This window comes from Coregonus clupeaformis, chromosome 24, assembly GCF_020615455.1.
Source record: "Coregonus clupeaformis isolate EN_2021a chromosome 24, ASM2061545v1, whole genome shotgun sequence".
NCBI classification, from domain to species: Eukaryota; Metazoa; Chordata; class Actinopteri; order Salmoniformes; family Salmonidae; genus Coregonus; species Coregonus clupeaformis.
This window is the reverse complement of record NC_059215.1, coordinates 34,902,174-34,927,136: the sequence shown is the minus strand read 5'-3', so window position 1 is coordinate 34,927,136 and position 24,963 is coordinate 34,902,174. Positions and strand designations below refer to the sequence as shown.

At 42.7% G+C, this 24,963-nt stretch overlaps 1 protein-coding gene across 5 annotated transcripts in view; it reads left to right on the top strand.

Annotated features, from left to right (window-relative positions):
• The first annotated feature begins 1,090 nt into the window (after positions 1 to 1,090).
• The window catches only part of LOC121538246 (ral GTPase-activating protein subunit beta-like), a 49,832-nt gene continuing 25,959 nt past the window's right edge, over positions 1,091 to 24,963 (top strand). For 3 of the 5 annotated variants that reach the window (XM_045207158.1, XM_045207155.1, XM_045207154.1), the window contains exons 1-7: positions 1,091 to 1,359; positions 2,113 to 2,329; positions 2,918 to 3,120; positions 9,965 to 10,131; positions 12,108 to 12,294; positions 23,160 to 23,291; positions 23,773 to 23,951. In XM_045207158.1, coding sequence (XP_045063093.1) covers positions 2,153 to 2,329; positions 2,918 to 3,120; positions 9,965 to 10,131; positions 12,108 to 12,294; positions 23,160 to 23,291; positions 23,773 to 23,951 — 1,045 coding nt within the window. In that variant the 5' untranslated portion in view covers positions 1,091 to 1,359; positions 2,113 to 2,152. The remainder of the gene's footprint in view (positions 1,360 to 2,112; positions 2,330 to 2,917; positions 3,121 to 9,964; positions 10,132 to 12,107; positions 12,295 to 23,159; positions 23,292 to 23,772; positions 23,952 to 24,963) is intronic. The other 2 variants (XM_045207157.1, XM_045207156.1) reach the window with 1 other exon arrangement.

The following is a 24,963-nucleotide window of genomic DNA, read 5'->3' as shown; positions in this document are numbered from 1 at the left end:
AAGACCCAGAGTTACCTCTGCTGCAGAGGATAAGTTCATTAGAGTTACCAGCCTCAGAAATTGCAGCCCAAATATATGCTTCACAGAGTTCAAGTCACAGACACGTCTCAACATCAACTGTTCAGAGGGGACTGTGTAAATCAAGCCTTCATGGTCGAATTGCTGCAAAGAAACCACTACTAAAGGACACTAATAAGAAGAAGAGACCTGCTTGGGCCAATAAACACAAGCAATGGACATTAGACCATTGGACATTTGTCCTTTGGTCTGGAGTCCAAATTTGAGATTTTTGGTTCCAACCGCCTTGTCTTTGTGAGACGCGGAGTGGGTGAACGGATGATCTCTGCATGTGTATTTCCCGCCGTAAAGCATGGAAGAGGAGGTGTTATGGTGTTGGGGTGCTTTGCTGGTGACACTGTCTGTGATTTATTTAGAATTCAAGGCACACTTAACCAGCATGGCTACCACAACATTCTGCAGCGATACGCCATCCCATCTGGTTTGGGCTTAGTGGGACTATCATTTGTTTTTCAACAGGACAATGACCCAACACACCTCCAGGCTGTATAAGGGCTATTTTACCAAGAAGGAGAGTGCTGGAGTGTTGCATCAGATGACCTGGCCTCCACAATCCCCCGACCTTAACCCAATTGAGATGGTTTGGGATGAGTTGGACGGCAGAGTGAAGGAAAAGCAGCCAACAAGTGCTCAGCAAATGTGGGAACTCCTTCAAGACTGTTGGAAAAGCATTCCAGGTGAAGCTGGTTGAGAGAATGCCAAGAGTGTGCAAAGCTGTCATCAAGGCAAAGGGTGGCTATTTGAAGAATCTCAAATATAAAATATATTTTGATTTGTTTAACACTTTTTTGGTTACTACATAATTCCATATGTGTTATTAAATAGTTGTGATGTCTTCTCTATTATTCTACAATGTAAAATAAAATAGAAACTTGAATGGTAGGTGTGTCCAAACTTTTGACCTGTCACCTGTCTGAAGTTCCTCTAACCACCATTATCTGTGGGGGGGCATCTACCATTATGTGTGTGTGCCGTCTTCTGCACCTGTCTTGGATGAAAGCAATTTTTACTTGGAAGTTGACAAGGAATGAAGGCACTGTCAGTGTCCATGTGGACAACCTGTTTTCGACTAGCCCACATGGGGCGCTCATTCACCATTGTCTTTCTCATCCCGTTGCCAATGACAGCAGTCAGCCGAGGACTTTGCATTACTTGATTCAGTGAAGCCAAAGCAGCAGCGTAGTCCTCTAGCCTTGACATTGTTGGAGATTGCCTAAATTGGGATAGCTGGTGTTGTGATGACAAGTCACCTTGTTATGAAAACCATTTCCCTTGGCGCAGGTAAATGCAACTTTCCTGTAGCTTGCTTCAATTTCTCGAGCAATACCTAGCTAGCTAATTAGCTAGCTTGCTACAGCTAACGTTAGCTAGCTATTAACAGCAGGTAACCACTGATGCTCTTTCCATAAATGCTAAATCAGCTTACCCTTTACGGGAATTAGCTAGCTAGCTAATGGACGTGAATAAACTGGTAAGATTTGATTCGTTGGTGACTTCACGACGAATTGGTTAGCTAGGTAAATGGCAGTGCTATCAGCTAGCCGTTAGCGGTTATTATTATTATTATTAATGAGAGAAATAGAAAGGTTAGCTAGCTAGCGTTGCAGATGCTTCCTGGTTCGAGTAGCTACGGGGTTAGCTCAGGTTAACTAGCTAGCTAACAGGCTGTGTTTCCATAACGTTTCAAGTATGTATCATAACGTTACCTATCTATCTACGCTTATGCTAATATTTAGCTAGCTAGGTCTTAGCTATGTAGGTAACGTTAGCTAGTAACGTTAAGGTTAATGCATTCATTTTCTCCATGATACAGATAGGTAGTTATCTAACGGGTATTGACGCCCACTTTTCACTGTCAACTTTTTAGCTAATTCTGGCTGGAGTCAAATTATCAATAGTTAAGGTCTTGTACTACCTTGCACCTACCAATTCCTTCCACACACACACAAAGGCATAATGACAGTTATGCAACATCTTCACCATACTACTAGGAACCTAGCTAATGAGCTATATTTATACTAATTGATTGTGCAGGTGGACACTTGTGGAAACAGTAGAGTGGAGCCGCGACACAATGTACTCAGACTGGCGCTCGCTGCACCTAGTGGTGCAGAGTGACCAGGGCCACCTCAGTGTCCTGCACACGTACCCTGGAGGCGTGGGGTTGGAGGTGGCCAACGCTGTGGTCAAACCCCTGGGGACGGCCGCCATCCCCGTGGCCACCGAGAACATCCTCAAGACGGACAAAGAGGTGAGGGATGGACCGAGAGCATTGTCATTGATGTGGGGTAGAGTTAATGGGGCCTGTCTGGATGAGGCTATCCTCGGTGCCATCTGTCTGTTTCTGCCTTAGCCAACTTGTTGTTGTCTTGCCAAGCATGGCAACATTGTAGCATTGTTGAATGCATTAACAGTTATTCGCCCCAAATTGTCACATTAGCAGTGTCAAGTGGTTCAGAGGGGAGTAGATGCCTAATGCCCATTTCACACTACAGAGCTTAGCCGAGCTGTACTGCGCTGGCCCGGTTACGCAATCACCACAGTTGCTGGAACCGTTTTTGCATTGGACACTGAAAATAAAATATCTGAGCCATCACAGTACGGTTTGGGTTGGCACACTAGCGTGAAGGGTAGCCTATAATGCCTGATTTACACTTGGGCCGATCTGAACCGTACTCTGCTGGCTCAGATGTTTTCTTTACACTGTCCATTGCAGCACAGTTCGTGCAACTATGGTGGATACGTAACCAGGCCAGCCCAGTACACGTCGGTTTGGTTTGGCTAGTTTTGGAGCTATAGTGTGAATCGGTCATAACTGTCTCTCTGACTCTGGTTCCAGGTGAAGTGGACCATGGAGGTGCTGTGCTACGGCCTAACTCTTCCCCTGGAGGGGGACACGGTGAAGCTGTGTGTGGATGTGTACACAGACTGGATGATGGCCCTGGTGACGCCCCGGGACTCCATTCCACAGCCAGTGGTAAAGGAGCCCAACCTGTATGTCCAGACCATCCTCAAACACCTCTACAACGTCTTCCTACCCAGGTATGGCCACAGTTGAGCTGAGCGTGCACGCAAGCACGAACGCACACAAAACACACTCACACCAGGGTTTCCGTTATGAAAATGTAGCGCCGGACATTTGAGCGGCAGCATTTTAATTTACCGGACATTTGAGAAATGTACCGGACCCATACGCATTGGGTGCATAATCTGATTAGGGCGTCCACCCACGGTGCTCAGAATGACAGAAATCACATTTAGATTATGGTAATTAATCTTAACAGAACATACAAGTAGAGGATGTATTGACGTGTGTCCTTACCGTACACTTTGAAGATGTTAGCAAAATATTTGGGGAAGCAAAATGTCACCATAAAAATGCACCTTTATAATAAAGCATTCCATGCATCATTGCGATTTATGTAAGATAGCCTACTATTCGTAATGTGATGACTAGATTGGATAGTCATCATTTAGGCTAATAATATAACTTAATCACTGTTCGCAAAAAAAGATGGCTGAGCACGTATAGTGTAGAGGCCTCGGCAATAGGCTGTATCAGATACGTTTCTTCTTTCTTTGTACGGGAAAAACACATTTCATGCAATTCTACCACACTTTATATGACTGGAGACATTAGCAGAATATTTTTAATATGACAAATTACAGGGTAGCCTACTCTGCTAACACTGACATACAATCAATAAAAAATACATTGTCCATATAATAGGCCTACGAGAAGGGGAGACACAAATAGAATATGACGTTCATCTAAACTGGAGGAGGAAATTATTGTCCTAAAGCAAACTTTTAAGTGGCACTGACCCAACATTGATAAAGAGTGAATATGCGCAGTCTGCACTCACCTGGGATATGGCCGATGGTCTCCGCTGATGCCAATAGGATAGGCTATAGGTCTACTGTTTTTCGCTCAATTTAAGTTGAGAATATTGATAACTTAAAGACAGATTAGTTTTTTCATACTTCTCTTTACAGCAATAGCCATTTGCTTTCCAAACTACACTACATGACCAAAAGTATGTGGACACCTGCTCGTCGATCATCTCATTCCAAAATCAATATGGAGTTGGTCCCCCCCCTTTGCTTCTATAACAACCTCCACTCTTCTGGGAAGGCTTTCCACTAGATGTTGGAACATTGCTGCGGGGACTTGCTTCTATTCAGCCACAAGATCATTAGTGAGGTCGGCACTGAGGCCTGGCTCGCAGTTGGCGTTCCAATTCATCCCAAAGGTGTTCGATGGGGTTGAGGTCAGGGCTCTGTGCAGGCCAGTCAAGTTCTTCCACACCGATCTCGACAAACCATTTCTGTATGAACCTCTCTTTGTGCACGGGGGCATTGTCATGTGAAACAGGAAAGGGCCTTCCCCAAACTGTTGCCACAAAGTTGGAAGCACAGAATCGTCTAGAATGTGATTGTATGATATAGCATTTCCCTTCACTGGAGCTAAGGGGCCTAGCCCGAACCATGAAAAACAGCCCCAGACCTTTAATCCTCCTCCACCAAACTTTACAGTTGGCACAATGCATCAGGGTAGGTAGCGTTCTCCTGGCATCCGCCAAACCGAGATTCGTCTGTCGGACTGCCAGATGGTGAAGCGTGATTCATCACTCCAGATAATGCATTTCAACTGCTCCAGAGTCCAGTAGCGGCGAGCTTTACACCACTCCAGCTGACACTTGGCATTGCGCATGGTGAACTTAGGCTTGTGTGCGGCTGCTCGGACATGGAAACCCATTTCATGAAGCTCCCCGACGAACAGTTCTTGTGCTGAAGTTGCTTCCAGATGCAGTTAGGAACTCAGTAGTGAGTGTTGCAACCGAGGACAGACGATTTTTACACGCTACGCGCTTCAGCACTCGGCGGTCCCTTTCTGTGAGCTTGTGTGGCCTACCACTTTGCGTATGAGCCGTTGTTGCTCCTAGACGTTTCCACTTCACAATAACAGCACTTACAGCTGACCGGGGCAGCTCTAGCAGGGCAGAAATTTGACAAACTGACTTGTTGGAAAGGTGGAATCATATGATGGTGCCACGTTGAAAGTCATTGAGCTCTTCAGTAAGGCCATTCTACTGCCAATGTTTGTCTATGGAGATTGCATGGCTGTGTGCTTGATTTTATACACCAGTCAGCAACGGGTGTGACTGACATAGCCAAATCCACTAATTTGAAATGTGGTGTCCACATACTTTTGTATATTTAGTGTATGTTTTCCTGCGATATGCCTGGCTGGGCCTCTACTTTTCACTGACAGTCGCAACTCAACAATCATCTATTTTGTATTTGCAGCATGTGCTGCCCAAATTGCCCGCTGCCTTTCCTTCCGACTGTAGGTCATGCGGAAATTATGATTGATTTTTTATGCTAGGGGAAGCTAATGATCATCTGTGGCCAAATCATGCTTTAGTTGCCTATTTTGAATTATTACATTTATTTCTGTATAGACAGGAGTTGGCTTATTTAGGCTACAGTGAGGGAAAAAGTATTTGATCCCCTGCTGATTTTGTATGTTTGCCCACTGACAAAGACATGATCAGTCTATAATTTTAATGGTAGGTTTATTTGAACAGTGAGAGACAGAATAACAACAACAAAATCCAGAAAAATGCATGTCAAAAATGTTATAAATTGATTTGCATTTTAATGGGGGAAATAAGTATTTGACCCTTCTGCAAAACATGACTTAGTACTTGGTGGCAAAACCCTTGTTGGCAATCACAGAGGTCAGATGTTTCTTGTAGTTGGCCACCAGGATTGCACACATCTCAGGAGGGATTTTGTCCCACTCCTCTTTGCAGATCTTCTCCAAGTCATTAAGGTTTCGAGGCTGACGTTTGGCAACTCGAACCTTCAGCTCCCTCCACAGATTTTCTATGGGATTAAGGTCTGGAGACTGGCTAGGCCACTCCAGGACCTTAATGTGCTTCTTCTTGAGCCACCCCTTTGTTGCCTTGGCCGTGTGTTTTGGGTCATTGCCGTGCTGGAATACCCATCCACAACCCATTTTCAATGCCCTGGCTGAGGGAAGGAGGTTCTCACCCAAGATTTGACAGTACATGGCCCCGTCCATCGTCCCTTTGATGCGGTGAAGTTGTCCTGTCCCCTTAGCAGAAAAACACCCTCAAAGCATAATGTTTCCACCTCCATGTTTGACGGTGGGGATGGTGTTCTTGGGGTCATAGGTAGCATTCCTCCTCCTCCAAACACGGCGAGTTGAGTTGATGCCAAAGAGCTCGCTTTTGGTCTCATCTGACCACAACACGTTCACCCAGTTCTCCTCTGAATCATTCAGATGTTCATTGGCAAACTTCAGACGGGCCTGTATATGTGCTTTCTTGAGCAGGGGGACCTTGCGGGCGCTGCAGGATTTCGGTCCTTCACGGCGTAGTGTGTTACCAATTGTTTTCTTGGTGACTATGGTCCCAGCTGCCTTGAGATCATTGACAAGATCCTCCCGTGTAGTTCTGGGCTGATTCCTCACCGTTCTCATGATCATTGCAACTCCACGGGGTGAGATCTTGCATGGAGCCCCAGGCCGAGGGAGATTGACAGTTATTTTGTGTTACTTCCATTTGCGAATAATCGCACCAACTGTTGTCACCTTCTCACCAAGCTGCTTGGCGATGGTCTTGTAGCCCATTCCAGCCTTGTGTAGGTCTACAATCTTGTCCCTGACATCCTTGGAGAGCTCTTTGGTCTTGGCCATGGTGGAGAGTTTGGAATCTGATTGATTGATTGCTTCTGTGGACAGGTGTCTTTTATACAGGTAACGCTGAGATTAGGAGCACTCCCTTTAAGAGTGTGCTCCTAATCTCAGCTCGTTACCTGTATAAAAGACACCTGGGAGCCAGAAATCTTTCTGATTGAGAGGGGGTCAAATACTTATTTCCCTCATTAAAATGCAAAAAAAAAATTGACATGCGTTTTTCTGGATTTTGTTGTTGTTATTCTGTCTCTCACTGTTCAAATAAACCTACCATTAAAATTATAGACTGATCATGTCTTTGTCAGTGGGCAAACGTACAAAATCAGCAGGGGATCAAATACTTTTTTCCCTCAATGTATATCATTTAAGCAATTTAATTACATTTACTTTATGGACGTGCCACCTATGTCAATCTACTATCCCCCATAGAAAAAAAAAGTTGACCTATTCTATTGGTCAGCTTGATGAGAACGATATAGGCCAAAAAGATTCTAGGACAGTTGTGGGATGGTAGATCCCAAATTCATACAACCAGTAGGCCAAGGCTACATAAAAAAACATTAAAAAGCAATGAATCTGATGTAACGGATCAGAACGCTTAGCTTAAAATGTTGAATAACTATTTCTTCACATTATAAGCCCAGCATTGCGCACAAGGCAGTAGACTACGTGTGAATGTGCATTTAGCTACAGGACAATGAAAGAAAGTTCAAAACCAATAGAACATGAGAGAAATAGGCTACTGGTTTCAATGGCATATGGAAATCTCTATAAAATAATCGCATCCGGATATGGTAGGATTTTGCCTAGGCTACTTTGAAGGAAGGTAAAACATGCCTCATAATATTTCATAAAATGTTAATGTTTCAAATAATTAAGTAGCTACAGTTGAAGTTGGAAGTTTACATACACTTAGGTTGGAGTCATTAAAACTTGTTTTTTAACCACTCCACACATTTCTTGTTAACAAACTAGTTTTGGCAAGTCGGTTAGGACATCTACTTTGTGCATGACACAAGTCATTTTCCAACAATTGTTTACAGACAGATTATTTAATTAATAAAACACTGTATCACAATTCCAGTGGGTCAGAAGTTTACATACACTAAGTTGACTGTGCCTTTAAACAGCTTGGAAAATTCCAGAAAATGATGTCATGGCTTTAGAAGCTTCTGATAGGCTAATTTACATCATTTGAGTCAATTGGAGGTGTGGATGTATTTCAAGGCCTACCTTCAAACTCAGTGCATCTTTGCTTGACATCATGGGAAAATCAAAAGAAATCAGCCAAGACCCCAGAACATTTTTTGTAGACCTCCACAAGTCTGGTTCATCCTTGGGAGCAATTTCCAAACGCCTGAAGGTACCATGTTCATCTGTACAAACAATAGTACGCAAGTATAAACACCATGGGACCACGCAGCCGTCATACCACTCAGGATGGAGACGCGTTCTATCTCCTAGAGATGAACGTACTTTGGTGTGAAAAGTGCAAATCAATCCCAGAACAACAGCAAAGGACCTTGTGAAGATGCTGGAGGAAACAGGTACAAAAGTATCTATATCCAGAGTAAAACGAGTCCTATATCGACATAACCTGAAAGGCCGCTCAGCAAGGAAGAAGCCACTGCTCCAAAACCGTCATAGAGAATCCAGACTACGGTTTGCAACTGCACATGGGGACAAAGATCGTACTTTTTGGAGAAATGTCCTCTGGTCTGATGAAACCAAAATTTAAACTATTTGACCATAATGACCATCGTTATGTTTGGAGGAAAAAGGGGGTTCTTGTAAGCCGAAGAGCACCATCCCAACTGTGAAGCACGGGGGTGGCAGCATCATGCTGTGGGGGTGCTGCTTTGCTGCATGAAGGACTGGTGCACTTCACAATATAGATGGCATAACGAGGAAGGAAAATTACGTGGATATATTGAAGCAACATCTCAAGACATCAGTCAGGAAGTTAAAGCTTGGTCGCAAATGGGTCTTCCAAATGGACAATGACCCCAAGCATACTTCCAAAGTTGTGGCAAAATGGCTTAAGGACAACAAAGTCAAGGTATTGGAGTGGCCATCACAAAGCCCTGACCTCAAACCTCTAGAAAATATGTGGGCAGAACTGAAAAAGCGTGTGCGAGCAAGGAGGCCTACAAACCTGACTCAGTTACACCAGCTATGTCAGGAGGAATGGGCCAAAATTCACCCAACTTATTGTGGGAAGCTTGTGGAAGGGCTACCTGAAATGTTTGACCCAAGTTAAACAATTTAAAGGCAATGCTACCAAATACTAATTGAGTGTATGTAAACCTCTGACCCACTGGGAATGTGATGAAAGAAATAAAAGCTGAAAGAAATAATTCTCTCCACTATTATTCTGACATTCACATTCTTAAAATAAAGTGGTGATCCTAACTGACCTAAGACGGCATTTTTACTAGGATTAAATGTCAGGAATTGAGAAAAACTGAGTTTAAATGTATTTGGCTAAGGTGTATGTAAACCTCCGACTTCAACTGTATATGTTTTCAAAATGCATACTGCCTCTATCTCATTGCAAGTGGTGTGACGCACTGATAAAGCCTGCCTTCCGTTGCCTAGGCATTTGAATGGCGAATGGAAGCGCACTTCAATTACCAGTTGAGAAATACAAATATTAGGTGTTCTTAATCATGGCCAAAAAACGATTTTGAACGTAAGATTGCATTTATAATTGTTGTGCAATGATTGGGCTTATAAAAGCGCGGTCTGACATATTTTCCGTTAAAGGCTCTGTATCTGTATGCTGTGCATGTGTTAAATAAGACACATAACGAATATACAAGCGCCAATTTAATTCCACACAATTATGCAAATGAACCCATTGACCGATAAGCATGACCGGTCAAATGTATTTCCATCAATGAATAGGCTAAAAAGCATTATTTCCCCATGGGATGTTTTGGGGGGGACAATTGGCCAGTGCCAATTTTATATCGGCTTTTCAATTTTTTTAATGACCAAAAGCCGGCTATTACCGGTTAACGGAAACCCTGACACACACACACACACACACTCCCTCAAACACTCTTCTCTATTTTCTTCTACCACATCCCCCGTCTCATACCCCAACACACCCTATATCTCTCCTCTCCTCTCGTCTTCTTTCCCTCCCTCTCTCAGGCCGGAGCAGTACAGTCTGAGCCACATCCGGCTGTGCCAGCAGGTGCTGACGGCAGTGCAGAAGCTGGCCAGGGAGTCCGTCTCCATGGTGAGAGAGACCTGGGAGGTACTGCTGCTCTTCCTGCTCCGGATCAACGACACGCTGCTGGCCCCGCCTACTATCGGAGGTCAGCCCCGTCTCCTCACCTCACCACACCACCACTTACTGGGTTTCCCAGGGTCATGTTCATTAGGGCACGCAACGTTTTAAAATGTTTTGTAACAGAAAATTAATCTTTCTTGTAGGACAAGTCCAGGTAGTCCCTCCCTGTTTCGCTTTGTTTTCTTACGTTTGGTGCCTTTATCAGATTGTTCATATCTGATAAAAGATGCCTATCTTAGCCCTTTTTAGAACTTTGGAAAAAATTGTCTGACCATGGCCTGTCAGTAAGGGCGTAGTATAGCAGAGGTTTGACTGACTCTGGAATCAGACAGCTGTTCCACTGCATAACATGTCTTATCTGTGTACTGAAAGTCCCTCATTACACTACTTTTCAGTGAAACCGCTGACTGCATCTGTTGAACGAATTGATTAAGTGTATCCAATGTGAAATGGCTAGCTACAGTGCCTTCAGAAAGTATTCACACCCTTGACTTATTCCACATCTTGTGTTACTGCCTGAATTTGAAATAGATTAAATTGAGGTTTTTTTTTGTCACTTGCCTACACACAATACCCCATAATGTCAGTGGAATTGTATATTTTTGACATTTTTACAAATTAATTAAAAATGAAAAGCTGAAATGTCTTGATTCAATAAGTATTCAACCCCTTTGATATAGCAAGGCTAAATAAGTTCAGGAGTAAAAAATTGCTTAACAAGTCACATAAAAGTTGCATGGACTCACTCTGTGTGCAATAATAGTGGTTAACATGACTACCTCATCTCTGTACCACACACATACAATTATCTGTAAGGTCCCTCAGTCAAGCAGTGAATTTCAAACACAGATTCAACCACAAAGACCAGGGAGGTTTTCCAATGCCTCACAAAGAAGGACACCTATTGGTAGATGGGTAAAAAAAAAAAAAAGGCATACATAAAATATCCCTTTGAGCATGTGGATGTTATGTTTTACACTTTTGGATGGTGTATCAATACACCCAGTCACTACAAAGATACAGGCGTCCTTCCTAACTCAGTTGCCAGAGAGGCATGAAACCGCTCAGGGATTTCACCATGAGGCCAATGGTGACTTCAAAACAGTTACTGAGTTTAATGGCTGTGATAGGACAAATCTGAGGATGGATCAACAACCTTGTAGTTACTCCACAATACTAAACTAAATGACAGAGTGAAAAGGAAAGCAATTAACTTTTTATCTTGAATACAAAGTGTTATGTTTGTGGTAAATCCAATACAACACATTAATGAGTACCACTTTCCATATTTTCAAGCATAGTGGTGGCTGCATCATGTTATGGGTATGCTTGTATTCGTTAAACACTGGGGAGTTTTTCAAGATAAATTATAAACGGAATGGAGCAAAGCACAGGCAAAATCCTAGAGGAAAACCTGGTTCCGTCTGCTTTCCACCAGACACTGAAAGATGAATTCACCTTTCAGCAGGACAATAACCTAAAACACAACGCCAAATCTACACTGCGGTTGCTTACCAAGAAGACATTGAATGTTCCTGAGTGGCCGAGTTACAGTTTTGACAACATCCGATTTGACAGCCCTTGAAGAATTTTGAAAAGAATAATGGGCAAATATTTTACAATCCAGTTGTGAAAACCTCTTAAAGACTTACCCAGAAAGACTCACAGCTGTAATCGCTGCCAAAGGTGATTCTAACATGTATTGACTCAGGGGTGTGAATACTTATGTAAATGAGATATTTCTGTATTTCATTTTCAATACACTTGCAAACATTTCTAAAAATATATTTTCACTTTGTCATTATGGGGTATTCTGTGTAGATTGGTTTGAAACAATGCTGTTACATAAGCATATTGCTTTTATTATTCTAGTATTCATTTTATTTATTTGAGTAACTAGAAATCGATGGCCTAGATATTCATTTGAGGATCTAAACATAGAAATGACTCTCAGCATCCCGTTAACGTTTGACCCTCTCCCTCTTTCGTCCCTGTGCCTAGTGGGCGTGGCAGAGAAGCTGGCGGAGAAGCTAATGGCGGTGCTTTTTGAGGTGTGGCTGCTGGCGTGCGCCCGCTGCTTTCCCACGCCGCCCTACTGGAAGACTGCTCGGGAGATGCTGGCCAACTGGAGGCACCACCCGCCCGTGGTGGAGCAGTGGAGCAGGGTGGCCTGCGCCCTCACCTCCAGGTGACTGACCTATCCTGATTGGGAGAGGGATGTAGCCTGCTCTTAGATCTGTTTGTGCTCTTGCAAACTCCATTGCTGTCATTGCAATGTTTGGCATGACAATTCCATAAGGAGTTGGCTGGAGAGGAGAAACAGACTGGCTCCCAAGCTTAGAGGGTTGAGGTTCATTAACAGAAGGGCACTGTTGCGCCAACTCTACTAGGTGACTGATCACCCACTTTTTGGGGGGGTATGCATATAATATGGAACCTGGGGGTTCTTTTCTTTCCCACTTTCTGAGGAAGAGCTTATGGTCAATGTGTTGTTGACACTCAAACAATACACATCTTGAGTACCATTCTGTTCAATTAGTTTGCACAAGGATACAAACCTTTTTGTTTGGTGAGCACTACAGTAAAGGGGTCGTTCCACGAAATGAGTCCCTTTTTGTTTCCCTTTGATATTTTAAGTAGAAATTGTTCACCAATATTGAATTTTAAAAGCTGTTATATTAAATGAAGCTCCTTTTAATATAGACCACATGGAAAATTCAATACATCTGTAATAAAGAATTGCTAAAGTGCCAAAATTCAGCTTTTTGACATGTCCCTCTGTGCACCCTCTGTGACTTCTAGAAGGATTTTAACCCACTTAACCCCAACATTTCTCAAGTTTTCACCATCATATTAAAGCCGTAGTAATTTTGTCTCTTTGACAGTCATTTCTGAAGATTATTATGTATTTAATGTGATTAGTGATTCATTTTCAAATCAAAAAAGCCTGTCCCTTATTTTAAGGTCAACCCTGTTACGTGAACTGAACTCTCGTTTTAATATGGTGAAAATATTCCCTTTAAAAAAATGTTTTTCAAAAGAAACATTGAACATCTAATAGTCAAATCATAATGTAAAAGCAGGTGAGCTGGTTCTACTTTTTTGGACAATTGTCTGGTGTTTTGTGGTTCAAAACTGAGTGGGTCGAGCATAACACGTCAACCCTGTTACCCATATACACTGAGTGTACAAACATTAGGGACACCTTCCTAATATTGAGTTGCACCCACCCTTTTGCCCTCAGAACAGCCTCAATTCGTCAGGGCATGGACTCTACAAGGTGTCAAGCGTTCCACAGGGATGCTGGCCCATTTTGACTCCAATGCTTCCTACAGTTGTGTCAAGTTGGCTGGATGTCCTTTGGGTGGTGGACCATTATTGATACACAGGGGAAACTGTTGAGTGTGAAACCCAGCAATGTTGCAGTTCTTGACACAAACCTGTGCGCCTGGTACCTACTACCATACCCTGTTCAAGGACCTTGTTTTTGCATGGATTCCGCGACACGGTTAGCTTTTAACAGCTAGGACCACTATTTCTTGTCCTGGAATCCTGCTTAACTCACAGGTTAAAGTCTGCTTGAAAGAGCCGCTAACCTAGCTAAGCTGCTAACGTTAGCCATCAAGCTAACGAAGGTAGTCCCAAATGAGTTTTCCAATGGAGCCCTCTTTGTCTGGAGAGGTAAATGAACGGTTCCAACGCTGTAGGAGCTGTATCTACGCTTTGTTTTGGGATAAACTGGATCACTCAGAGTTTCAATGCGGCAATTGTTTGCTTGCTGAGGATTATAGGCATGAGGTAGCTTCCTTGATCACGCAGGTAGCCAGCCTACGTAAGAAACTGGGGAAAACGCAGAGTGGAATGTTTACCTTTTCTACGCTGGTGGCTGGACGGCGTTCGCGCATGTTGGATGCATCTCCGTCTTGTCGTTTGTCATTATCCGACTGGCCGGTGTTGCTCGGAGTTTGTTCGCCAGGGGAGAAATCTCCTGCCTCTCGTCCCCAATCTGATAGTGGAGTCGAAGGAGCACAGCAAGAGGAGCATGGCAATCAACGATGGTCGCATGTCATGAGTCGTGGAAGCAAAGCAGCCTACACTCCCAAAGAGAGGCCCGGAGCGGATACAAACCACAAATAGTTTCGCCACCCTGGAGCCTGATCTTCCTGCACCTTTGTTGCTGGGGGTACCTGTGTCTGCGGCTGTTGTGCCTACTCCTACTCCTTCTCCTACGTTTTTGAAGTAGACGTCTGCAACCTTCCGTCCCTGCTCTGGATCGAGCAGGGCTTCTCCATCTGTCGCTGTGTAGCGTGGGAGTGGGCGGATTTCCTCATCCTTCTCGCCAGCTGTGATTTTGGGCAGCTCCATGGTAAGAAATGTGACTGTTCCTGGTGCAAAAACAATGTCCTATCCCGAAGCTCGAGTAAATTACATTACTAAGCTGCTCCCGAATGTACTACGCCAGCACATGGATGTCGATTCTATCGTAGTCCATGTGGGTTGTAATGACATTGTGAAGGGCAGCTCTGAACAGTTGAAACTGGATTTCAAAGAGCTGATTGACTCTCTGCTAGACACTAATAAAAGACCCATCATATCTGGCCCTGTGCCCTCTCTGAATCGTGGCATTGAACGCTTTAGCAGGATTATTTCTCTTCACAACTGGCTACGTGATTATTGCAGCTCAATGGGTGTAACTTTTGTTGACAATTTCGATACCTTTTGGAAACAAAACACGTTTTATAAGGAGGATGGGATCCACCCAAATATGTTGTGGGATCCACCCACAGCATTATAAGGCTGCGTTGAGTCAATGACTTATCAATGACCCAAGTCCAGCTCAGTTCATCCCTACCATTGTGTCGCTGAGTCATCATAATGCTTTAGCAAATGTAAAATATTCCAGGAGCATTGGTAGACACAATGTAAGTAACCTAGTTTATGTCCCTCTAACTGCCCTGAATGCCTCTGCTGATCCTACAGCTATTATATGCCGCAATCATGTGTCTATGAACCAGATTTATGCTGTTAGCACTGAGCCGGTGTGCCCTAGTAGGAAGTCAACTGTGTGCAGCTCACCCTGCAGTAACATAAATAACACTTAGACAATACCTTTGATACAGTGGTAACAATACAAGGTTATAACATTTACAGAAAATACAGAAATGCCAGTGGTGGAGGTCTTGCTTTTTATATTCAGAACTACATTCCTGTAAAGATTATAGAGGATCTCATGTTAAATACTTTTGAAGTAATATGGCTACAGGTTCATCTGCCTCACCTAAAGCCCATTCTTGTGGGAAGCTGCTATAGACCACCAAGTGCTAACAGTCAGTATCTGGATAACATGTGTGAAATGCTTGATTATGTATGTGATATCAACAGAGGTATATTTTCTGGGTGATTTAAATATTGACTGGCTTTCATCAGGCTGCCCACTCAAGAAAAAGCTTCAAGCTGTAACCAGTGCCTGCAACCTGGTTCAGGTTATCAGTCAACCAGGGTAGTTACAAACAGCACAGGAATGAAATCATGTATTGATCACATCTTTACTAATGAAAGCAGTAGTGATCACAATATACAGTTGAAGTCGTAAGTTTACATACACCTTAGCCAAATACATTTAAACTCAGTTTTTCACAATTCCTGACATTTAATCCTAGTAAAAAGTCCCTGTCTTAGGTCAGTTAGAATCACCACTTTTTTTTTTTAAGAATGTGAAATGTCAGAATAATAGTAGAGTGAATTATTTATTTCAGCTTTTATTTATTTCATCACATTCCCAGTGGGTCAGAAGTTTACATACACTCAATTAGTATTTGGTAGCATTGCCTTTAAATTGTTTTACTTGGGTCAAACGTTTCGGGTAGCCTTCCACAAGCTTTCCACAATAAGTTGGGTGAATTTTGGCCCATTCCTCCTGACAGAGCTGGTGTAACTGAGTCAGGTTTGTAGGACTCCTTGCTCGCACACGCTTTTTCAGTTCTGCCCACAAATGTTCTATAGAATTGAGGTCAGGGCTTTGTGATGGCCACTCCAATACCTTGACTTTGTTGTCCTTAAGCCATTTTGCCACAACTTTGGAAGTATGCTTGGGGTCATTGTCCATTTGGAAGACCCATTTGCGACCAAGCTTTAACTTCCTGACTGATGTCTTGAGATGTTGCTTCAATATATCCACATAATTTTCCTTCCTCGTGATGCCATCTATTTTATGAAGTGCACCAGTCCCTCCTGCAGCAGGGCACCCCCACAGCATGATGCTGCCACCCCCGTGCTTCACGGTTGGGATGGTGTTCTTCGGCTTGCAAGCTTTCCCCTTTTTCCTCCAAACATAACGATGGTCATTATGGCCAAACAGTTATATTTTTGTTTCATCAGACCAGAGGACATTTCTCCAAAATGTACGATCTTTGTCCCCATGTGCAGTTGCAAACCATAGTCTGGCTTTTTTATGGCGGTTTTGGAGCAGTGGCTTCTTCCTTGCTGAGCGGCCTTTCAGGTTATGTCGATATAGGACTTGTTTTACTGTGGATATAGATACTTTTGTATCTGTTTCCTCCAGCATCTTCACAAGGTCCTTTGCTGTTGTTCTGGGATTGATTTGCACTTTTCGCACCAAAGTACGTTCATCTCTAGGAGACACAACATGTCTCCCTTCCTGAGCGGTATGACAGATGCGTGGTCCCATGGTGTTTATACTTGCGTACTATTGTTTGTACAGATGAACGTGGTACCTTCAGGCATTTGGATATTGCTCCCAAGGATGAACCAGAGGTCTTGGCTGATTTATTTTGATTTTCCCATGATGTCAAGCAAAGAGGCACTGAGTTTGAAGGTAGGCCTTGAAATGCATCCACAGGTACACCTCCAATTGACTCAAATGATGTAAATTAGCCTATCAGAAGCTTCTAAAGCCATGACATCATTTTCTGGAATTTTCCAAGCTGTTTAAAGGCACAGTAAACTTCTGACCCACTGGAATTGTGATACAGTGAATTATAAGTGAAATAATCTGTCTAAACAATTGCTGGAAAACCTAAGTGTATGTAAACTTCCGACTTCAACTGTAGTAGCCATATCTAGGAAAACCAAAGTTCCAAAGGCTGGACCTAAGATAGTGTATGAGGTAATACAATACGTTTTGTAGTGATTCCTATGTTGTTGATGTAAATAATATTTGTTGGTCCGTGGTGTGTAATGAGGAGCAAACAGACGTTGCACTTGACACATTTATGAAATTGCTTATCCCAGTTACTAATAAGCACGCACCCATTAAGAAAATGAGTGTAAAAACTGTTAAATCCCCGTGGATTGATGGAGAATTGAACAATTGTATGGTTGAGAGGGATGAGGCAAAAGGAATGGCAAGTAAGTATGGCTGCACAACCGATTGGCAAACGTACTGCCAATTGAGAAATCATGTGACTAAACTGAAAAAAAGGAGAAACTACATTATGAAACACAGATAAATGACATAAAGAATGATAGTAAAAAGCTTTGACATTTTGGGAAAAAAGGCAAACTCAGCTCCATCATTCATTGAATCAGATGGCTCATTCATTACAAAACCGACTGATATTGCCAACTACTTAAATTATTTTTTCATTGGCAAGATTAGCAAATTTAGGCATGACATGCCAGCAACAAACGCTGACACTACATATCCAAGTATATCTGACCAAATTATGAAAGACAAGAATTGTAATTTTGAATTCCGTAAAGTGAGTGGAAGAGGTGAAAAAATTATTGTCGTCTATCAACAATGACAAGCCACCGGGGTCTGACAACTTGGATGGAAAATTACTGAGGATAATAGCAGACGATATTCCCACTCCTATTTGCCATATCTTCAATTTAAGCCTACTAGAAAGTGTGTGCCCTCAGGCCTGGAGGGAAGCAAAAGTCATTCCGCTACCTAAGAATAGTAAAGCCCCCTTTACTGGCTCAAATAGCCGACCAATCAGCCTGTTACCAACCCTTAGTAAAGTTTTGGAAAAAATTGTGTTTGACCAGATATAATGCTATTTTACAGTAAACAAATTGACAACAGACTTTCAGCACGCTTATAGGGAAGGACATTCAACAAGCACAGCACTTACACAAATGACTGACGATTGGCTGAAAGAAATTGATGATAAAAAGATTGTGGGGGCTGTTTTGTTAGACTTCAGTGCGGCTTTTGACATTATCGATCATAGTCTGCTGCTGGAAAAATGTATGTGTTATGGCTTTACACCCCCTGCTATATTGTGGACAAAGAGTTACCTGTCTAACAGAACACAGAGGGTGTTCTTTAACGGAAGTCTCTCCAACATAATCCAGGTAGAATCAGGAATTGCCCAGGGCAGCTGTCTAGGTCCCTTACTTTATTCATTTATTTTATTTATTTTTATTCAATCTTTACTAACGATATGCCACTGGCTTTGAGTAAAGCCAGTGTGTCTATGTATGCAGATGACTCAACACTATACACCTCAGCTACTACAGAAACTGAAATGACTATAGTGCTTAACAAAGAGCTGCAGTTAGTTTCAGAATGGGTGGCAAGGAATAAGTTGGTCCTAAATATTTCAAAAACTAAAAGCATTGCATTTGGGACAAATCATTCACTAAACCCTAAAACCTCAACTAAATCGTGTAATAAATAAAGTGGGAATTGAGCAAGTTGAGGTGACTAAACTGCTTGGAGTAACCCTGGATTGTAAACTGTCATGGTCAAAACATATTGATACAACAGTAGCTAAGATGGGGAGAAGTCTGTCCATAATAAAGCTCTGCTCTACCTTCTTAACAGCACTATCAACAAGGCAGGTCCTACATGCTATAGTTTTGTCATAGCTGGACTACTGTTCAGTCATGTGGTCAGGTGCCACAAAGAGGGACTTAGGAAAATTGCTATTGGCTCAGAACAGGGCAGCACGGCTGGCCCTTGGATGTACACAGAGAGCAAACATTAATAATATGTATGTCAATCTCTCCTGGCTCAAAGTAGAGGAGAGATTGACTTCATCACTACTTGTATTTGTGAGAGGTATTGACATGTTGAAAGCACCGAGCTGTCTGTTAAACGACTAGCACACAGCTCAGACACCCATGCAGACCCCACAAGACATGCCACCAGAGGTCTCTTCACAGTCCCCAAGTCCAGAACAGACTATGGAAAGCGCCCAGTACTACATAGAGCCATGACTACATCGAACTCTATTCCACATCAGGTAACTGATGCAAGCAGTAGAATCAGGTTTAAAAAACAGATAAAAATACACCTTATGGAGCAGCAGAGACTGTGAAGCAACACAAACATAGGCACAGGCACATACATACACACACATGATAACATATGCACTATACACACACGGACACATGGATTTTGTGTTGTAGATATTTGGTAGCACTTAGTGTGTTGTCAATTCTGTAATGAATGTATTGTAATGTTTTTAAAATTGTATAACTGCCTTAATTTTGCCGGACCCCATGAAGAGTAGCTGCTGCCTTGGCAGCAGCTGATGGGGTACCATTATAAATACAAATACACTTAAATCTTTTGTCTTGCCCATTCACCCTCTGAATGGCACACATACACAGTCCTTGTCTCAATTGTTACAAGGCTTAAAAATCCTTCTTTAACCTGTCTCCTCCCCTTCATCTACACTGATTGAAGTGGATTTAATAAGTTAAATCCTTAAGGGATCATAGCTTTCATCTGGATTCACCTTGTCAGTTTGTCATGGAAAGAGCAGAGTGTTCTTAATGTTTTGTACACTCAGTGTGTAGGGAGGCTAGAAATGTTTTAACAATTTTGTGAAGGTTTAATTCAATTGCCCCTCCCTGTTGCACACAACAAGCTTATATTCCCCCTGTCACAAGGGGATGTATGGCTGATTTAAGATAAAATTCTTCAACCCTGTTACTTTATTTGGCGCTTAAAGATTTCCGGCATTTCCTGGTTGCTACAATTCTAATAGGTTTGCCTAATTTCCGTTTATGTGACAATTCAATCAAGTATCATTTTACCATTTAAACTGCTTTGTAATATCTTTTCCATATATATTTTCAGCTGTTTGAAGCTGGTGAAACTTCAGAAAGGGAAGCATAGAAATAGCGCACATAGAACATATCTACCGCTTCTTAGACTTGCTTTCATGGAGAATGACAGATCTATAACTCACATTTCTATGTTAATTTAGTCGGGTCGCCCAAAAAGTTAGATATTGCAGCTTTAATAGGTACTTACTATAGTAATTTTTTTAATTTAACCTCTTGAGATTGAAAAACAAGTTGAGCATGTGCTCTTCATGACAGAATGTAAAAATGAGGTAAAAAAATATATATAAACTCAGCAAAAAAAGAAATGTCCTCTCACTGTCAACTGCTTTTATTTTCAGCAAACTTAACGTGTCAATATTTGTGTGAACATAAGATTCAACAACTGAGACATAAACTGAACAAGTTCCACAGACATGTGACTAACAGAAATGAAATAATGTGTCCCTGAACAAAAGGGGGGTCAAAATCAAAAGTAACATTCAGTATCTGGTGTGGCCACCAGCTGCATTAAGTACTGCAGTGCATCTCCTCCTCATGGACTGGACCAGATTTGCCAGTTCTTGCTGTGAGATGTTAACCCACTCTTCCACCAAGGCACCTGCAAGTTCCCTGACATTTCTGGGGGGAATGGCCCTAGCCCTCACCCTCCGATCCAACAGGTTCCAGAAGTGCTCAATGGGATTGAGATCCGGGCTCTTCGCTGGCGATGGCAGAACACTGACATTCCTATCTTGCAGGAAATCACACACAGAACGAGCAGTATGGCTGGTGGTATTGTCATGCTGGAGGGTAATGTCAGGATGAGCCTGCAGGAAGGGAGGAGGATGTCTTCCCTGTAACGCACAGCGTTGATTGCCAGCAATGACAACAAGCTCAGTCCGATGATGCTGTGACACACCGCCCCAGACCATGACGGACCCTCCACCTCCAAATCGATCCCGCTCCAGAGTACAGGCCTCGGTGTAACTCTCATTCCTTCGACGATAAACGCGAATCTGACCATCACCCCTGCTGAGACAAAACCGCGACTCGTCAGTGAAGAGCGCTTTTTGCCAGTCCTGTCTGGTCCAGCGACGGTGGGTTTGTGCCCATAGGCGACGTTGTTGCCGGTGGTGTCTGGTGAGGACCTGCCTTACAACAGGCCTACAAGCCCTCAGTCCAGCCTCTCTCAGCCTATTCCGGACAGTCTGAGCACTGATGGAGAGATTGTGCGTTCCTGGTTTAACTCGGGCAGTTGTTGTTGCCATCCTGTACCTGTCCCGCAGGTGTGATGTTCGGATGTACTGATACTGTGCAGGTGTTGTTACGCGTGGTCTGCCACTGCGAAGATGATCAGCTGTCCATCCTGTCTCCCTGTAGCGCTTACTTAGGCGTCTCACAGTACGGACATTGCAATTTATTGCCCTGGCCACATCTGCAGTCCTCATGCCTCCTTGCAGCATGCCTAAGGCACGTTCACGCAGATGAGCAGGGACCCTGGGCATCTTTCTTTTGGTGTTTTTCAGAGTAAGTAGAAAGGCCTCTTTAGTGTCCTAAGTCTTTATAACGGTGACCTTAATTGCCTACTGTCTGTAAGCTGTTAGGTTCTTAACGACCATTCCACAGGTGCATGTTCATTAATTGTTTATGGTTCATTGAACAAGCATGGGAAACAGTGTTCAAACCCTTTACAATGAAGATCTGTGAAGTTATTTAGATTTTTTCAAATGATCTTTGAAAGACAGGGTCCTGAAGTTTATATATATTTTTTTACCAAGTTACACTACCCAAAAGGGACTCATTTTGTGGACCGACCCATAGGCCAAATTAATTCCATTTAATTTTACAGTCGCCCTCTTTTCTCTTCCTTGTCAGAAGTGGTATTATTTGAGCAGTTTTAACCCCTTCCACTCTCCTGGCTTACTGTGTGGGTGCTCTGGTGTTGACTTAGTAGCTGTTCTAAAAGCTACTACCTAGACAGCTTGTCACTTGATTTGCATACCCAGTGAGTCAATTTGACTATTGGACGGCTGTGTGGCATTGTACTTTGCCTGTAATGTAGCTAACCAGCAGTGGAAAAAGTACCCAATTGTCATACTTGAGTAAAAGTAAAGATACCTTAAAGAAAATGACTCAAGTGAAAGTCCCCTGGTAAAATACTACTTGTGTAAAAGTCTAAAAGTATTATGTTTTAAATATACTTAAGAATCAATAGTAAATATAATTACAAAAATATACTTAAGTATCAAAATTAAAAGTATAAATAATTTCAAATTGCTTATATTAAGCAAACCAAAAGGCATATTTTTTTATAATAATTTTTTACGGACAGCCAGGGGCACATTCCAACACTCAGACATCATTTACAAACGAAGCATTGGTGCTTAGTGAGTCCGCCAGATCAGAGGCAGTAGAGATGACCACGGATGTTCTCTTCATAAGTGTGAGAATTTGACCATTTTCCTTTCCTGCTAAAAATAAAAAATGTAATGAGTACTTCTGGGTGTCAGGATAAATGTATGGAGTAAAATGTACATGATTTTCTTTAGGAATGTAGTAAAGTAAAAGTTGTCAAAAATAGAATTAGTAAAGTACAGATATCCCCCAAAACTACTTAAGTAGTACTTTAAAGTATTTTAACTTAAGTACTTTACACCACTGAGGGCGTGGTCCTCTGTAGCTCAGCTGGTAGAGCACGGCGCTTGTAACGCCAAGGTAGTGGGTTCGAACCCCGGGACCACCCATACACAAAAATGTATGCACGCATGACTGTAAGTCGCTTTGGATAAAAGCGTCTGCTAAATGGCTTATTATTATTATTATTATTATTATTATTATCTAACCTCTGAAGTTTTCAGGTGGTTCAAAAAGAACTGTGAGAGCAGAGAAACACTATCTGCTATTTCTTTTTGCAGGAAGTACCATTATCAATTTTCAAACATAATGACAGAGAGGAGGAAATGGGATACTAACTTGTGTATGTGTGTCTGCTTGTGCGTCTTGTCTGTGGGTTTTCTTTCCACCCAGGCTGTTGCGGTTCACCCACGGCCCCTCGTTCCCCCCGTTTAAAGTCCCTGATGAGGATGCCAACCTGATTCCAGTAGAGATGGACAACGACTGTGTGGCCCAGACCTGGTTCCGTTTCCTCCACATGCTGAGGTAGAGAAGTTCTGGGCCCATATCCACAAAGCGTTTCAGAGTAGGAGTGCTGATCTAGGATCTGTCCTCACAATCTTATTCATCATGATCTAAAAGTCCAAACTGATGGTTGATCAGCACTCCCACTTTGAGACGCTTTGTAGATACAGGCCCTGGTGCTGTCCTTACATGCCCTCTTTTCTTCATCTACTTTATTCTTGGCCACATAATATTAGGTCGTATTAATTATGCACCAAATGGAAGAAAACGGACTGAAACATTGAGGAAACTGGACCAATACAAATAAAAAATAAAATAATATGTATTTAATAATTTTGCAAAAATGTTGACTGTGGCTAATGCCATTCAGTGTTCTAGACATATTTTTTTTCCCCAGCACATTGGCAACCCCACCCACTAATACAGGTCTGTGTCAGTGAATGAGGCCTGTGTGTGTCAGTCTATCCTCACCTCTCTCTCCTGCCCCTTGTGGTTTCCATAGCAACCCCGTGGATCTGAGCAACCCGACGTTGGTGAGCACCACGCCCAAGTTCCAGGAGCAGTTCCTCAACTCGAGCGGCATTCCCCATGAGGTGGTGCTACACCCCTGCCTCAAGCAGCTTCCCCAGATCTTCTTCAGGGCTATGCGGGGGGTCAGCTGCCTGGTGGACGCCTTCCTGGGTGAGAAGAAGCGCTCCGTCACTCAGGGTCAAGTGGTGGTGCAACACGGTGCACCTCAATAGTCTGAATCAGGGTTGGGGTCAATTCAGGAAGTTAACAAATTCCAATTCCCCTTTTTTTTCCTAATTGAAAGGCAATTAGGAAAGTTGTAATTGGAATTCAGTTTACTCCCTGAAATGGAATTGACCCCAACCCTGGACTGAATTTGTTTTCATACAGTATTTGTCAGCAGTTTGAGCTGATAACAAAAGTGTCAATTTGTGCCTTAAAGGCATAGTTCACCCAAATTACTAAATAACATTGTTTTCCTTACCCTATAAGAAGTCTATGGACAAGGTATGACAGCAATCTATGCTTTGTTTTAATTTCTCTGGCACTGTTTCCAAATGCTAATGTTTTAGCATTTACGGCACAAATCCCATTCAAGTCATGGGACCGATATTAGCATTTTTCGTGCATGTTCAAAACATCTGCAAGTGACTTTGTTGAGCTTCACAATCAATTTTAGCATGCTAATATCGGTACCATGACTTGAATGGGGTTTGCGCCACAAATGCTAAAACATTAGAATTTGGAAACCATGTCAGCGAAACTAAACCAAAGCATGGATTGCTGTCATAACTTGTCCATAAACTGCTTACCGGTTAAGCCCTGCAAACAGGGGACGTCCTGAGGACATTCCCTTAAGGGTTTCTGCGTGACGTTATCCTACTGACGTTCTAAGAATGTTGCGTGATGGTCCCAAGGGAACGTTCTGGGGGACCTTTGTCTAGTTCCTTGTACGTTCCCAAGACGTCATTGTGGAACACGTCAGGATCTTTTTAGGACGTTCTTAGGACTTTCATTTTACTAGTCCTTAGGACATCGCATGATGGTCCGAAGGGAACCTTCTGTGGGGGACCTTTTTATAGTTCCCGGTTTGTCCCGGGGATGTTATTAGGACGTTCTTGAGACATTGTGTCATGGTCACCTTAACTTTCTTGGGACGTTTTGCCATGGTCCCCTGGAGGTT